This window comes from Panthera pardus, unplaced genomic scaffold (assembly GCF_024362965.1).
Source record: "Panthera pardus isolate Hobbes unplaced genomic scaffold, ASM2436296v1 HiC_scaffold_2, whole genome shotgun sequence".
Lineage (NCBI taxonomy): Eukaryota > Metazoa > Chordata > Mammalia > Carnivora > Felidae > Panthera > Panthera pardus.
Window position 1 is genome coordinate 126,814,656 of NW_026526765.1, and position 16,974 is coordinate 126,831,629.

General features: G+C 48.6%; 1 protein-coding gene across 4 annotated transcripts in view; it reads left to right on the plus strand.

Moving 5' to 3' along the window:
• Positions 1 to 16,974, plus strand: part of LOC109250833 (core histone macro-H2A.1) — a 79,287-nt gene that overhangs the window by 52,355 nt on the left and 9,958 nt on the right. The window contains exons 5-7 of one of the 4 annotated variants that reach the window (XM_019421946.2): positions 1,149 to 1,259; positions 11,032 to 11,122; positions 15,958 to 16,047. In XM_019421946.2, coding sequence (XP_019277491.1) covers positions 1,149 to 1,259; positions 11,032 to 11,122; positions 15,958 to 16,047 — 292 coding nt within the window. Of the gene's footprint in view, positions 1 to 1,148; positions 1,260 to 9,170; positions 9,271 to 11,031; positions 11,123 to 15,957; positions 16,048 to 16,974 lie in introns of all 4 variants that reach the window. The other 3 variants (XM_019421944.2, XM_019421947.2, XM_019421945.2) reach the window with 3 other exon arrangements.

Consider the following 16,974-nt stretch of genomic DNA (forward strand, 5'->3'; position numbering starts at 1 on the left):
ATGTGGACAGGGTCTGTGGTCCAGAGCCTTCCTTCATAAATGCATGGTCATCTGGGATACCTTTCATCCCCTGTTTTCTTGGTTTCCTCACACTGGAGCATCTCTCAAGAGTGATGTCCTTTTTGATCGTACTTGGGAAGGGAAAAGGTGAAGTATCTAAACACAAATTGACATTGTTCCCGCTATCCTCAGTGTATGATACATGTGAATGCAGAACATCCCCAAATGAGCCAGAATACCCATTTCTCTTATAATCCTCATGCTTAACAGAAATGCATGAAAGACTGGTAAAGTCCTGTATCCCTTTTCCCTCCCTGGGGGTGTGCCAGGCTACTAGTCACTGTGGGAAGCAGGACAAGGGTGGTGGTGCAGGGAGTTCTGACATGAGACCTCTATCACTTGTGCAGATCACTTAGGGTAGATCACTTTCAGGAAAAAGTACATGAGAAAGTTGAGGATCTGGAAATGAATTAAACCTCTCTGGACAACAGACCTTGCAAGGCCCTTAGGAACCCCAGGGTATACATATCTGAGTCGGGTTGGGGCTGGAAGGAGGCCCATGAGATGCTGATATCCATGCCCTCTATGAGGATGGGGAGTCCCCAGGGGCAGCGGGACTCAGCAACAGCCACCATAGGGATCCTTCTCCAAGGCTGGTTTTCATGAAGGACAGTTGGGAGTGTCTTACCTACCGGGCTGGAAGAGGTTGCAGGATTATGGTTCTTGGTCTGATTTTTGCTCTTTGAGAACTAGTGACCAGGAACAGATTGCTTTTTCCCTTCCAACTTGAATAGTGTGCAGACATCGAGAAAGCAAAGACCCTTAAGTAAGAGATACTTAATTGGCCTAAACTTATAAAAATAGTTGTTCTCGATTATCATTCTACAGTAGAGTTTTGCCTTTAAGTAGCTGTGTGTTTACATGACAAAGTGATGCAAATACAGCTAACTGTCCTCATAGAACTCCCAGACTTCACAGTGAGCCTGCAGCTCCCAAGCTGAGACAGGCCCCAAACTGGTTGTGTTTTAGTTTCCTGTTTTCTGCAGTATTAAGGGGAGGGCCTGTGAGCTTCCTCCCCATTAGAAAAGCCCAGATTCCTTTGGTCTCTGCCTGTATGGGCCTCATAGTGACTCTTGTATTTGTGCAAGAAGAAGCAGGGCGAAGTCAGCAAGGCAGCCAGCGCCGACAGCACCACCGAGGGAACGCCGGCCGATGGCTTCACAGTACTCTCCACCAAGAGCCTCTTCCTCGGCCAGAAGGTAGGCAGATGTGCGGCCTCAGTCTGCTCGCGGCCCTGGGACAGACGGGTGGAGGCCACCTCTGTTGCAGGAAGGCCTGGGGATTCCCGGAGGCCACTCCTGGCCGTGTGGGTGTGGAAGGAGGAGTGGGTAGCCTCACGGGGGGCTGCGGCAGGAGCAGTGGGGGAGAGTGACAGGTGGGAAGAAGAGGTAGTGGTAAAGAAGCGGGAAAGCCGCTCCCGTGGTGGTGGGGGGCTCGGGACAACCCCGGGGTTAGTCTGCAGAAGAAGCTACTAATGTGGGATACACTGGTCATCATGTAGCCCCCGGCCAGCAAAACTGCCCCAAGTCAAAGCTGGGTCTTGGAAAAGGAAAGGTCTAGTAGGCAGCGCACAGGCTTGGGTGGGCACTGAAGTCAGAGCCTCTGCTCCGGGGGCGGGATCGTTTTTAGACGTCCTTAGGTAATGGGTGCACTGAGCCACCTCTGGACTCCTCAAGCCAATCTTTTGTTTGTTTTAATCGTGGGCAATGTATTTTCAGCCATCCCAGTGATGCAGCTTTGCCAGGACGCCATGGTTTTGTAAAAGATGATTCACTTTTGTTGAAAATAAAAATGATGCAAAGGCTTTTAAGACCTGAGAGTGAGAGTTAATTAATAATGCTCTATTAACACCAAAAACAAACAAAACAAAACAAAAAACAAAACAAAAAAAACAAACGGGGGGTGGAGAGAGAGGGAATTACACTTCTCTTAATGTTTCAGTCCTACGTGAGAAACAATTAAAGGCATGAAAGAATTTGACCTTCATGTAAACTGCGTTGTGGCTAACAACTTGGTTCTGAAGCTGCATCATTTTTACAACCTCACTGTCAATTTTCTTTTGCATCTCAGTGACACAGCCCTCCTGCTCCTGCATTGCAAGCGCTCCTTCCCCTCTTCCCCCCTTCCTGTCACTAATTGCACTCAGGCTCTCATGATGCAATTCCTGTGGTGGACCTTGTGTTCCAGCAAATAACCATTGCAGCTGACATTTTATAACCATTATCTGTATTTTGTACGCATTTTTCAAAGGGAAAAATAAGCAGCGCTTGTCATCTTAAGGTCTGGGGCTTTCAGAGTTTTCGTTTAAAAGATTTTTGTTTTTATTTGTTTAAAAGTTTCAACTCAGCAGTGAAGGCAACCACCTGGGTCTACTTTCACACCCTTTAACATGTCCTCTGGGTAATACGTGGAACGTTAACGCGAAGCGCCTTCCCACTTGCTTTGGTTTGAACTCGAGTGTGAACACCCTGCTCTTGAGGGGTAGCTCCAGTGTCTTTAGGTCCCTGTTGCAGACCGTCAGCCAGGCCTGGAAGCCGATTCCGCAGGTAGAACAGTTCAGGCCCTCCTGCTGTCCCCCACCGTCTCTCACGCTTTCTCCCATCCCACCCTTGGGTGCCCTGCCCCTGGCCTCTCCCTTCCCTGTGGTGGTCTTGCTGTCTCCTGCTGACTACCCCACAGCCAGCCTCACACCCCCTTACTGGACGAACTCCAGTACCCTCAGAATAGCCGCACTCAGCCACACAGGCATCCATGTACAAATGGATGCCCTTCTAGATCTCGGGGTCAGGGTCTTGTCTGGGTTCTGCTGCATGTGAGCCCTGGAAGGGAGCTGGCAAAGGCTGCAGACACCTTGCTAGTTCCTCTGCAGCCACGCAGTGCCTTCTTCCCCACCATGTGGGGTCTCAGGACCAGGTGCCACAGGCCTAACAGTACAAGAGAGTACAAATCGGCAAACACTGTACCCCATTCAGGATTGGGAAGAGGGGAGACCAAAAAGCTATAGGGAAGTACTGACACTCCATAATAACCTACAGATGTGTCATCTAATGTTGTTTAAGAAACAGAGGAAAATGGGAGAAGTAGACTTGGCAAAGAAACTAATATGCCTGTCTGAGGTCTTGACTTCTGTTTGGTTGAGCTGAACCCCGTGTAAAGCGGTCAGCTGTCAGAGAGGCGGCTGCATGCAGACCCAGACAGACCACCCACCTTCTTTGCCACATCCCACAGTTAAGTGTCAGTGGGGAGAACAAACACCGAGCTACCGCGAGGCTGCCCTCCGCGTCAAATGTGCTTCCAGGTTAATGACCCAAAACTCACACATCCAGGGCGAGGTACCCCCAAATCCAGCACCACACATGCCCTTTAGCAGGGTAAACTCGATCTCCCCAACTGTGGCATCACAGAATAAGGGAACACCTCAAGTCAGCCTGGGTGCCAGCATCGGAAACTAGTGTGCCAGCAACCCTTTCTGGAACGCTGGGCCCTGAGGTGTGAGGTAGAGCACGTATTTATGGTCGGGAGCGTTATTTTGCAAGCAGTACTTTCTGGTCCTTTATTGGCTATTACTGTGGGGTGAAAGTCATGGCTTAATAATGCAAGAGGGGCAAGAGTCCTAAAACTGATGAGAATTTTCACACAAAGCGCATTTTAAAATGTTACTACCGACCTTAGTTCGTTTTTGTTTTTTTATTCAAGCTAGTTAACATAGAGTATAGTCCTGGCTCCTGGAGTAGAACCCAGTGATTCATCTCTTCCATACGACACCCAGTGCTCATCCTGAAATGTCCCCTCCTTCATGCCCATCACCCATTTAGCCCATTCCCCCACCCACCCCTTCCCTTCCAACAGCCCTCAGTTCTCTGTATTCAAGAGTCTACGGACGTTAGTTGTGAGTTGGATTTTAGGCAGTGTCCTAAGAAGGGTACCTGAAGATGAAGACCGTATCGTACCCTTTGTCCCACGAGTCCTGTTTTCCCATCTTTGACCATGAAAGCCATGCTTGGATGCTGCAAGCAGGAGAAGGTAGAGAAAGGTAATACTGCGCCCTGCACAGCCCTGCAAGGCCTGGTTGCTAAGCTACTCACAGAAGCTGGCCCAGGGCTCAGGAGCCTGGGGTCTAATTATCATTGACGATGGTGTATTTCAGGTTCTCAAGTCTCAGGAGTGATCGTCCTCATTACTCTGCTTTTATCCAGCATTCACTGTTGAATTGTTTTCAAAAAGAAGACAGTGCTGTGAATCTGAATCTACCGAATGTTTTTGCTTTGTGCTTCAACAGAGATTCACAGCTTCCTTCCAGAGATTGAAAAACCTGATGGGTTTTTTTTATTTCCAAAAAATTCTTCCAATGTGTATTTCTATAAATCTGTGTCAGTGGTAGTAACTGATTGGGGCTTCCTTGGTCAGCAGTAGGGAAGGCAGCGTAAGGAGAGTGTGAGTGAGTCTCCAAGCCTCCCAACTGTCAGGATCGGAGCCGCAGCCCTGTAGGCCACTAAAGGCATGGGGCAGGGTACTTTGGGTTTTCTGCCTCACAGAGACACCCGGTTCCCAGAGGCTGGAATACTATAAGGAGAGGGGGCAGTTGAGACGGCAGTGAGGAGAAAAGGGCTGATGCCGTCTTTCTACCCCTACAGCTGACAATGGGCCTCTCACAGGCCATGAAGGGTGCTGGCTCCGGGCTTCTAGGCCTCCAGTGGTGCTCACATGTGTCCTTTGTGTGGCAGGTCTAGCCTGAAACCTGCCAGATGATACCACCAGACCTGAGATCTTCAGGAGAATTAAAGCTGGAGATCTGGGGATGTGTGCAGGCAGGGCATCAGAGCACCGTTAAAGAAAACCCCTTGATCCCAGAGGCAGGGCAGGATGGGGCCACAGAGAAGACACAGTTCTCCATGAGAGGCTTAGAAACAGTGCCCTCTCCCTTGGCCTTGGTTGAAGTGGACTTTGGTGACAGGAAGAGAGTTGCATTGTATATGGCCAGCACAAGGAAATAAGACTGGTCAGTCTTTTCCCTTCCTTGTCCATTGTGAAGGCATTGTCAAAGAGATGTCAAAATTTAATAATTCCAGGCTAGATTAAACATGTCCTTCAGATACTGTTTATCAATTACTTTTGTTTCCTAAAATGGAATTTTTGATAAGTAAAAAAAAAAAAAAAAAAAAAAAAAAAATAGGATTCCTCTAGCCAAATAGGTCATGTCACGGCACAGTCCACATATTTGTCTAGTAGTTCCAAGCCACTGGCTCCTTCCCTATCATTGGCAGGCCTCCTTCTGACCTGCCCTAAGTGGTGGGGGCCACAGCCTGCCTTCCAGAAAGGCCAGGTTGGCCCTGAGCCACTTGAGGTCCATTGCAGACCAAGGGCCCGGTTTCTGAGCTCTGGCATTTCCATTAGCCCTGCTTTAAGAGAAGAGAGATGTGCATTTCACCTCAGAGTTGTCGGGTTGTTTGACATTCAATTCCAGCTCTGTTTGTGTGCCTGTAGCAGCCTGAGCACTGTCTTGGGTCTCTTGTGGCACTCAGGGTTAAGAGACAACCCAGTCTCTGCCTTCTGGGAGCTTCTCCTAATGAGTTCACTTGTGAGTAGAGAACAAGGACTAATGTGGACATAACCACTGGAGGGAATATGGGGGTACTACAGACCGAGAGACCGGATGTGGTAAACCCAGCTAAGATTAGGGTAGTCAGGGCCCAGAGATGGAAGGGTCTCACGGGACACTTAGCTAGGTCCCCTTCTTCCACCTCCACAGCCAAGTAGGACCCCCTCCTGCTCTCTAACTGGCAGTGCCCTTTCGTCACTCTCTACGGTGGCCAGCAATCTTCAGATGTTTTAAACTCCCCGTGCTGTCATTCAGAACTTATTTTTCCTTTTTTTTTGTTTTTTTAAGACTTTTATTTATGTATTTTTTTAATGTTTATTTTTGAGAGAGAGAGAAAGCATGAGCAGGGAAGGGGCAGAGAAAGAAGGAGACACAGAATCTGAAGCAGGCTGTAGACTCTGTGGTGTCAGCACAGAGCTCAACATGGGGCTCAAACTCATGAACTGCAAGATCATGACCTGAGCCAAAGTCTGAGGCTCTGACTGAGCCACCCAGGTGCCCCCAAAACTTATTTTCCCATCATTCCCAATGATAAGACAAAGAAGTAGAGACCTTATTCAAATTTCGAAATCCTTAGTCCCACCTCCCAGAGAATCAAACTAAATACGAGAATTTTCGCAGTTATCCAGAAATCTTATTTCCCAGCCCACAGGTCCCCCTGCTCTGCCCTGTACTTCATAGAGCCATGTGGCTCCTGGGGGAAGGGGGTTGGGACTTGGCAGGACTGGCCGTCTTTCCCGGCCCCACCAGGCCTATTTGTATGTACCCACTGGACAACAGGATCCTTGCAAGACATTTGCACACGTGGCCTGTTTGTATCCCATGCTCATGGGCTTTCTCCTCCTGTTCAGGGGAGCTTTGGCCTTTGTTCTTGATCATTTCACTGTTGGCTTCTGTCTACTGGCCTGCCCGCCCAAGCCAATCTGGTTACCCAGGTGTCTTTCCAAAGTGCCTCTAGCCATGTGGCCTCTCTCCTCGCACCCATGTCTCTCCCAGACACACACAAGGCTCCCCCCACCCCAAACACATGCTATATAGTCCAGAGGTGGTTTTTTAAAGTACCTCTATATATTTAATAGCAGAATGGTTCTGCGGCTCAGCCCCTCACCCTGAAGATTTGTACTAAGCCTGGTACACCACGGAATATAGTCGGAAAAGCAAGACTCAGATGTAAGGGAGAGTGAGAGTACTTGGTTGGCTGGGAATTCTCTGTTGCAGGGGCCGCGGCTCGGTGCGGTGCTTCAGAAAGCAGGCTGCCTCTGTCAGAAAGGAAGGTGCAGAGAGTGAATAGGGAGTTCTCCAAGGAATTTGCACTGTCTGCGACCATTCCCTCGCTTCAGCACTGCCATGAAGCCCCCAGAACCCACCCCCCACACACAGTTTGTCCAGAAAGCCCATCCCACAGGCAAAAGGGGGCTTCTCCCCAGGCAGAGTCAGAGACCATGTTCTGGGGTCTTCTCTGCTAGCCAAATCAAAGCCCATGGAAAACAGCTGATTTTCCAATGAGGCATCTCCAAGTATAAGTTCAGAAGCATCTACACCATTGGAAAAAAAATAGCGTGAATTTTAGGGATCTGAACATGTCTTTTTTTAAAACAACAAGAAAGGAAACTCCTAGGTATCCTAAAAGTGTACTTATCTATACCACACCAAGTAGTGTTGCTTTCCTGGTTTTCTCCTTTCCCTTCTTCCCTCAATAACCTGCTACTACTTTACAGTATAGGGTCTTGGGGTGTTTGTTTTAGGAGGAAGAGCAGGGAAGATTCACTTAATTTGAGTTGCTATAAACACTGTTTGCTTGAAGTGAGATGCAATACTTATATGATAATCAAACCCTTCACCTTGTCCTGAATCCCGACTCCTCACTTGCCTTCCTCGAGCCCCCCTAGTCTTGCCCATGCACACCCCTTCTCCCTCAGCACAGCATTTAGCACCCTCGCCCCGGTACTGGTCTCTTGTATGCCTCTGTTCTGCAGTGCTGAGTGCTCTGCTGTGTGAGGTCACCCTCCCACCCCCCACCCCCCACCCCCCTGTGGGCTTCTTCCAGGTTCGGGGATGTTGGTGGCCCCTGAACCACCTGCAGTGCTGGAAACCATATCCCAGAAAGTCCTGGTGCAGAAAACTTGTTCCTCTTCCACCTTCCAGCCCCAACTAGAAGTGGGACCCTGCTGAGCCTTTCCCCAGTCCTATGACCAGATTTCTTTCCAGAAGTGCTTTCTCACAAAGAATGACTTAGTTTCAGCGGGTCTTTTTTGAGAATCTCCTGTCTACTTCTGGGAATCAGAAATGCGGGTTTATATTTCTGGTGCTTATAGGGTGTCAGGTTTTTTGTTTGGTTTTGTTTTCAACAAAACACTTGGCCTCAGAAATTCAGTGCATTGGAGCTTAGTTGCCAAGAGCCTCCCTGCCAAGTGGCTGCACACGGCCCTGTCCTCCAAGTGCGTGCCTGGACAAAGGCTCCTGTCCTGCTGGGCCCTGCGGCTGCAGGCAGCTCTTCCAGCATGGATCACAGTGGGTCCCAGGCACCAGCTCCTCTGAGGGCTGCTTAGGCATTGCTCTTGGCTGCAGCTGTTAGGAATTCATGTCACTGAAGGATAAGCGTCTTAGTGAGCTAGCACTTTGCTGCAGGCACTTGGACCTAAGAACAGGAGGGGAAAGGGTAGGACCCAGGACCGTAGTCCTGGGCCAGCTAATTCCACTTGTCCTTCTGACAGGCATATCTAGAACTCAGGGCTTCTCTCATCCTGATGCTTGCTATAGCAATGGAATACCTGTGGGAAGGGACGACATTCATTGGCTCTTCAAAGAGAGCCAGTTGGTTTCCATGCTCATGAAACTCGAGGAAAATCCTCGACCCAGTGGGCCTCCACAAGGTGAAACATTTTAAGAGACACATGGTCTTGCCAGAGAACTGTTGGTTCTCTTCCTGGCTTTCACCAGAACTTCAGGATTAGAGGTTTCTAAGCAACAGACCATCTTGCTCCTTGCTACCTCCAAGCAGGGCAGGGGAGCCAGCCAGCCAGTAGGGTGATGGGGACAACTTTAAAGACCCATGGCCAGTTAGAGGAGAATGGCAGAGCTACTAGGGCTTTCCCACACCAGCTGGGACTTCTGTACCATCCCAGGGCTCAAAGAAGAGGTCACATACACCGTTCCCACCTCGGCAATGAGTACCCCGATGCTGGGTCCTGATAGCTGCTGTACTTTTTTCCTTCAAAGGGAAGTGGATCCATCAGTCCACATGGCTTATGCCTCCCTTTGGCCCCAAGCATCACCCAGCAGGTTCTGGAGCCTCAGCCTAGCTTGCTTCCTTTCAGCATCCCGAGCAGCCCTGGAGCCTTGTTTGAACTGGATTCATTTTAGCCAGCGACTCCCTGTCCCGCCTCCCCACCCCACCCCGTGCGCCCAGTGCCCCTGGAGTGTGCACTGCCCTTCATCTGTATCCCAAGGCTCACTTCTCTGTGACTTCCCGGCTGTCCTGTTATTTCCCACCTCATGCTTTTCTTTTCAGCTGAACCTTATTCACAGTGAAATCAGTAATTTAGCCGGCTTTGAGGTGGAGGCCATAATCAATCCTACCAATGCTGACATTGACCTTAAAGATGACCTAGGTAATTGGGGATGGGGTTTGGCACCGCCAGCTGTCAGATGAAAAGTTATGGAACCCAGAATTTAGGCTCTTCATCGTCTCAAACTTCAGATGGTCAAGCCAAATTTCCAAATCCCAGTTGAACATTTGAAGGAAATCCTCAATGTTTACTCCAAGCCATTTCAAATGGAAATGATCCGATAATGTTTCATTGAGTGCAATTGGCTATTTTCCCCTTGATTGTAAATGTATTGCTATCTAAATTCTCTTCCATAATGATCATACTGACTGCTGGTTACTTGGGAGGGATTTTTTAAAAATGTGTTTGTTTTTTTTTAGAACTGAAAAATCTCAGGTTACTACAAAATGATAGTTTCTCCATTTAAGCCCTAATTAGAAACGACAAAGCTTAAAAGCACTTGAAAAGGGAGAAAATTAAACTGCATCAGTATATCATTAAGTTGTCTTTAATTCACCAGTAAATTGGTTTCCCCTAAATTTACCACTTACTGTCACTTCCTCAATTTTTTCTACAACTGAAAACAGTATATGACTGCATGCCAGCTTCATGAATTATTTGATTAGGGGATGGTATTAAACAGAAGGGCAACATCTCTTTCTGGGTGAGCTCCTACAGAGGACAACTCTGCCTCAGAGCCACGGTGTCTCCCTGGTTGGGGGCAAGCTGAGAGGGATCCCTCAGTATCCCATTCTGTGGCTTGATCTTTGCCCGGAGAACTGTCAGCTCAGGGGCTCAATGAAGGCTCCTGACCTCTCAGCCTTGAGCCTTGACAGGGGCAGCAGACTAGCAGAGGCCCACCAAGGTAGCTTCAGGCCTGATGCCGACCCAGGTTTGTTTTATAAACCTTTACCCCCGACCTTTGGCTACCTTTGTAAGGTGGCAGATTCGTTTACTGGCACAGATGCTCATTCCAGAGCCCAGGCCCGACCCCACACCAATTGGGTGTAACAGTGGGCCGGAAACATAGGAACTGGGACTCAAGAATGCCCTGCCCGGCCTTGTTTTCCGACCACATACTCTCTTCATATGGATATTTTCTTAAAAAAAAAAAAAAAAAAAAAAAAGCCACAGGCTAGAAAAAGCAGGGATCCTATCTATCCAAAGTGTGTTTTATGTGTAAAATACATGAAAATAAAGAGTGACTAGAGTAAATGGTAGACCTGGAAAAACATTTGTACATATTGAGCGGGAAAAAATAAAGGCAGTTCTCTATGCACACATACTGTTTTCTTGGTTTTCAAGAGCTGTCCCTTGAAGGCAGACCAAACGTTGAATGTCGTAAGACCAAAACTCTAGCTCTGAACGTTGACGGCTGCCAACAAAATGGAGAAACTCGTTGTTGTGGTTGGCCTGATAGTCCACGTTTTTTTTAAAACAGATGCCATGTTTTAGTAGCCTTCTCAGTGGGGTGCCAGTTTTATAGGCTTTTGCGAAGTGAAACGGGGCATTCGTTGTTTTGTTATTTCTTTTAATCTTTGGAAATGATCTCATGTGTGTGTTTCTCTTTTTTTGGACATGTCATTCAAATGTTTAATTTAAACATGTCACATTTGATATTCCTCCTCCTCCTCCTCCTCCTCTTCCTCCTCCTCCTCCTCACCCCCATCCACATGTGCGCACACTTCGTGGACTGATTGCCCCTTGGGCTCACATGTTGGAATCGACCAGGTAGGCCAGCCCCGCCATTGGGGCATTAGTAAATGTGCCTGTGCGTGGGTCTCGGTCCAACACAGTTGATATACATTTGTTTACCTGTTATAGTTGCAAGTTGTACAGGCTGACATTGCCTCGATCGACAGTGATGCTGTCGTTCACCCGACAAACACTGACTTCTACACCGGTGGTGAAGTAGGTAATGCCTAGCCGGGTGCTGCCGAGTGTGTGTGTGCATGGTCAGTCGGCCGCCGCAGACAGCTTGATCCTTTGACAGCTATGCAGGGCTGCATTCATTTCACACTTCCAGCTGTCCCCGGCCTCCCCAAGGTCGACCTTGCTAAGGTCTCCAGTCCCCGGGCTGCAGACACGAGAGGTACAGCTAGTTGGCAGCCAGGGTGCATCATGCAGCTCACAGATGGGCGCGCTTCTGGTTTGGAAACTGGTTCGGCAGCATCATTTCTGCATTTGCTTCACGAGGCACAGCTTTGTCGGAGACTGGGTTCACCCGTGATTTCAGCTGCGAAGGGGATGCAGCCAGGTCGGCTGAGTGGCCTCCAAGACCACTGATGTGACCGCTGTGGACCAGACACATAGCAATACCTAGGCACAGGTGTCAGCACCGCTCCCCCCACTTTGGCATCGGAAGCACGCTTTCCTGAAGATGGCCTCAAGGCCTCAGGTGCACTCGGGCATTTTGAGAACACTCTCCCACACTGAGGTTCTCAGACCTTTATTGCATGAAAGTTACCTCATTCTGGTGTGGGGTGCCTAGACCACTTGAGAAACTCTGCTAGACCCAGAAAGCTCCTTCCTGTTCCCTGGCAGCTGACACCCACAGTCATTTGGCTTCTGGCACTCAACATCTGAGGGTGGGGTGAGGGAGAGAGAGGGAAGGCTGGGTGCCGAGCCCTGGGGCCGCTGGCCTGCTGCATGAAAGTCAGGTAGTGCCCTGCTCTAAGAGTATGCTGTGCTGCTTACGTGATGAGGGGGCATCTGGATGGATGGCAAAAAGGCACCGCTTTGGAGCTAGGTAGAAGGAGCGCAAATCCCAACCTTGCTATCTGTAGGTCATGAGAACTGGGCCAGTTACTTAACTCCCCAGTGCCTCGGTTTCTCTGTCCTATCGCAAGAGTGATAATAGTGAGAGTTAGGATAACTTAAGCAAAAGCACCTTGTTTTGTGTCTGCCTCCTGATTGGTGCTTACCGTATAGCCTTACTCTCACGTGTATCTAATGATTTTTACCATCGATGTGCTAGTCCTGAGAGTGGTGCCCTAGGTGTAGATTTGAACACCACTTTCTAAAGTGGTGCCCTTGCTATGGGCAGAAGTGAAGTCATGTTGAAGGCTGAGGCTATGGGGATTTTCATGAGCGTCCCAGACAGTGGAAGTCCAACAGCTTAGCAATCCGAGGCTGTCCAGCTCTGTTTAGTGTCATGAGCAAAGCCCGCTGTTCACAGCCCGCCCTAGCCACTGGGATTTGGGCTGATTGCTCTCCTGGGCATTTTGGATCTCGGACGTGGATGGAAAAGACACACTGGACGGGAAGTTGGGATTCGCCAAGTCGTCCAGGCCAAAATGAAATCAGGCTGTAGGCAATTAAAATAAACTCCACTTTCACAAGATTTTGGAGGAGTTTAAGAGCTCCTAAGTCAGACAGCTTAAGAGAAAGATATTCTTTCTCTTTATTTCTTGACCAAATGAAAATTTGATGGGAGGGAAATAAACAGAACAGCTAAGGGCTTATCTTTCCACCAGGAGTGACTGAGGCCTGGGTTCATCCTGCCATCCAGGACTTTGGGTAAAATGGAAATTAGCACCCTTCCGGCGCAAAGGGGTCTCCCCCAGGCCCAAGGAGAAGAGAAAGCTGACTTTCTTTGCTGTGGCTGTGGAAGGGGTGCGTTCAGCAGGATTAGTTGTGCTGGGACATAGAGCTGGAGGCTTTGAGATGGAGTTAGGAACCAGCCAGGTGATAGCAGGGAAAGAACCTAGTCCTTCCTAAACCATGATCAGAACTGGTGCTAATCCTTTCCCCTGTGATGTGCTTGCCCTCCCCCCACTGAGGTGCACAGAGGAGGCATGCTGAGCCTCAGTGACTTCTAAGTACCCTGGGTCCATGAGCTTGCCCGAGGTCACGCGGCCCATCACTCACGGACACTGTCACGGCTGGAAAAGAACCTCCACAGGTCCGGATGGCTTCACTGGCCGGCAGGAACCCTAAATGACTGTGCCAGAACCCAGGTCTTCCAAAGCCCACCTCAGTGCCTTTTCTCAGTGAACCAGTCCAGACTAGTACTGAACCCACCTATCTTTTACAATGCCAAAACAATGAAAAACCAGATTCATGCATGGCCTCAATTGGTTCCAGCTCCCACTTTGATGTGTGAGAGGGGAAAAGAGGAAGCTAGGACACGATCACTCTATTTCTCCCATTGGGTGTGAATTCCTGAGACCCAAGACTGCTGGAAGAAGGAATGCCAGTGCAGGAATGCTTAGCCCCGTGATTAACTCTTACCCATCACAGTTCTTTCTAACAGTGAAATAGACCACAGGCTTAGCCTGACATATGCCCAAGCCTAAATTTTCGCTTAGGCTGTTTTGAACACCAATACTTATGCCTGCTTTCTAAGCATGAAATAATGTTCTTGTTCTCATGGGAGTAACACGTGTTTATGCTTGGGGGCAAAGAAGCCAATTGCTTTATGATTAACCCTGAAGTGAAGCCTAAAAAACAAGAGTCTTACATTACTAGTGTTGACAATACAGTCGAAATGGGCCTGTTTCTTGTTACAAAGTACACGTGTGTCTACATGAACATGTGCGTACATATGTGTGTGTAGGAGTCCAGTCCTGACCGGGTGATTGCCTGCAACCTAGGGTTCAATTTTTAAGTTTGGGAAATGCATTGAGTGTATTTTAACTTGCAAATTTCACTTCTAATTAAAGCGAGATTTAATTATAAGTAAAAAAATTTTAAAGTAAACACTCTTCCTAAGATCAAACACCTTTAATTACAAATAAGCCCATTTTCTTAATCGTTTTTGCTTTAGAGAGGAGCTGGTGGTATTCCTCCAGTGCTGATCTTATTTTGCCTCCCAAATTTCTCAGTTCTCCCCAAAGAGCATATAGGGGTAGAGGATGCACACCTAAAATAGTTGTACGTAGAGCGTATTTGTTTCCCTCCTGCAAACTTGAGAATGGGTCAGGAGGGAAGGCCCGACCAGGTGTTGCGGGCAGCAGTGTTTGGGACCCAGCAGATTCAGAATTCAGAGGCGTTTTTCTCGGCTGCATGATATTTTGAGTGAACCCGTAATTGGGCCTCACTCCTCTGGGTTGTATCCTCAGAGTCTCCCCTTCCTGCCAGGTGGAGGTGGCTGTGAGGTCTGACCCTGCTCCCTCATGCCTATCCGGCCACCGTTTGTGACGCTGGTCTTTGTCAGAAATAGACAGCGGCTGTCACAGCAGTTAGAAGTCTCTGGAGTGGATGTGTTTTCCCTCCTGACACCTCTGCTATTTTAAGTGTGTGTGACTGCTTTCCAAGACAGGCGGAGGCGTGAGGACAGTCTGGGCTAATAAGGGATGCTGGATCCTACCCCAAGCATCCCGTGCTAATTGCTCTTTAAAAGCAGGGCCTGCTCTTCGCCATCCTAGAGCTCCCTGGGGGTGCCGGCCTGCCGGTCACGTTCATGCACACAACCCCAGACTTCCTGCAGTGGGCCGGCGTGCGGGCCAGTGCCTGCCATCAGCCCCGGTGCCGTCTCTTTTGTGACAGTGCCCAGACGATGTGCTCTTCCCTCCAGATACTTCTTGGGGTTAGTTCACTCCTGCAGAGCAAGCACACCAGTGAGGCAGGTTTTTCTAAGAGAGAAAGACCTAGTCCCGACAGGGTGAATCCAAAGAGAATTTGGGCTGGTGCACTCTGATGTGCCCTGACTGACACCTACTACAGTGTGCCGAGTGCAACTCCGAATTTTCCAAGATAAATGGTGAATCTTAAGGGGAGTATTTTATCCTCTTGTGAGGAAAAGTACTTTAAAATGTGCAAAACTGATGAATCAGAGCTTAAGGAAGAGAGACCCCATTCTGGCCAAACTTTAAAGGACGATGTTGTCACACATTTTCAATGCCGCCTGTTGTGCCACACGAGGCATTTGACCAACAGGCCTCACAGGTGTTGGTAACCTTGTGTGGGAACCCGGTTTTCCTGGCAGGAATTGGGTACTTAGCAAGAACCCGAATTCCAGAAAAGGTGCTGCCTACCTCCACTGGGTTTAACCTTCAAAATCTGGTGAAGTCATCTTCTTTTACAAACTTTCATGTGGTACAAGCTCCCCTTTAAGCTCTGCTTCTGATGTTGCCTTCCTTTACCTAAAGTGATTCTGAGTCATTAGTGTGATGAAGGAAATACTGTCTGAGGCCATTTTTTTTTTTTTTTTTTTTTATCTTTTTCCTTTCCTTTTTTTTTTTTTTTTTTTTTTTTGTATTCACCTTTGACACCAGAGCTGCAAAATAGGAAAAAAGTATGGTCATAATGGTGGTCCAGAGGTGACCAAATCTGAATGCTTTCTTCTGGGCACACTGCCAAGGGGAGAGCTGGCTCCCTGATGGGAACTTGGTATGCTTCCCCTAAAGCCTTCATATTTGGGGGTTCTCCTCAGAAGAAAATCTAGGGGGGGCATGAGCCTCAGAAGCCAACACCATCTGATTTCTCATGGCGAGAAATGCAGGACAGGCACGCTTGCAGGGAACAGGCGTGTCCCATGTCCCTCGTATCTCTGGCATATCCAGGATTACCCTGAGTCACCCCCAAATGTCGGATAGCAAAGCCAGCTCAGTGGTAATTGGCCGAGTGGTGAATCTTTTCTAAATTTCACTTTCATGACTTAACCAAGTCTTAGTTTCCTGTTTTGCAGCTGTATGGAAATTTAGCTGGTCAGATCATTTGAAGTATGTAATCACCTGACATGCTAAGTGTCTGTGTGTGCCCTGAGATGCAAGAATGACAGTCTGACCTCACCCTGTCCTTGTCTAGGAAACACGCTGGAGAAGAAAGGCGGCAAGGAGTTTGTGGAAGCTGTTCTGGAACTCCGAAAAAAGAACGGGCCCTTGGAAGTAGCTGGAGGTGAGCTGGGGCAGCGCCTTGCTTATTTGGGCGTGGCCCGTGCAGCATTAGGAAAGCCTGATTATGAGGCATCTTGGAATTCAGGAGTGCGTGGCCACGCAAACCTGTCTCCGAGCTGGTTAGCCTTACAATTTGGACTTAAGACACACGCAAATTGTCGGGGGGAGTGTAAGGGTTGTGAAAACTACCTTTCCAGTTTTTTTCTTTATTGCTCAAAATAGCTTTTAAATGTTTGGTGTCTAGACTCTGATTTTAAGGAATTACAGCATTCGAGTTTGGCAAAGCTGAGAGCTGAGAATTGTAGGCAGTGATACCGAGCCATCTGCAAAAGTGCTGGCGAGAAGTGCAAATTAATCATTTTCATTCAGCCATCTGTGTGTTTAATGGGCAAAATAGAAATAGACATTTTTCATTTGCCAGTCACACCTTTCCTGATACCAAGGGTAAGAAAATAACTTGGAACCGGATGTGTGGAGAATGATTGCTAGGAGCTAGTGGTAGAGCCTTCTTCCTGCTACTGGCCTGGATTTTGGAATTGGAGGTGGTCAGTAAGAGGTGAAGGACAGAGGGCCTCCTGAGGACCTAGGGGTCCAAACAGTGGGGTGAGGCCCGGTTCACTCCACCAGTGATGTGAGGACAAGCCATTCCCTTCCTTTGGGCTCTGGTTCCTCTTCATACTGGATGGTCCTCAGCGTCCAAGCTGTCTTGCAAATCCTCCTGCTGCTTTAAAAATGACTCTTAATTGAATACAGGTGTCAACAGTTACTGTGTGACTTCTACACAAGCCCTCTTTCAGAGGGTACACCAGTGACCCTCTTTGACCAGTCATCCTGGGCTAGGCACGGAGCCTGGTGTGGATAAGAGGGTAGCCTTCGCTCTGCCTTGGACCTCTGCCTTGCCCATTTTCTTTTGCTCGCAATGAGTGTG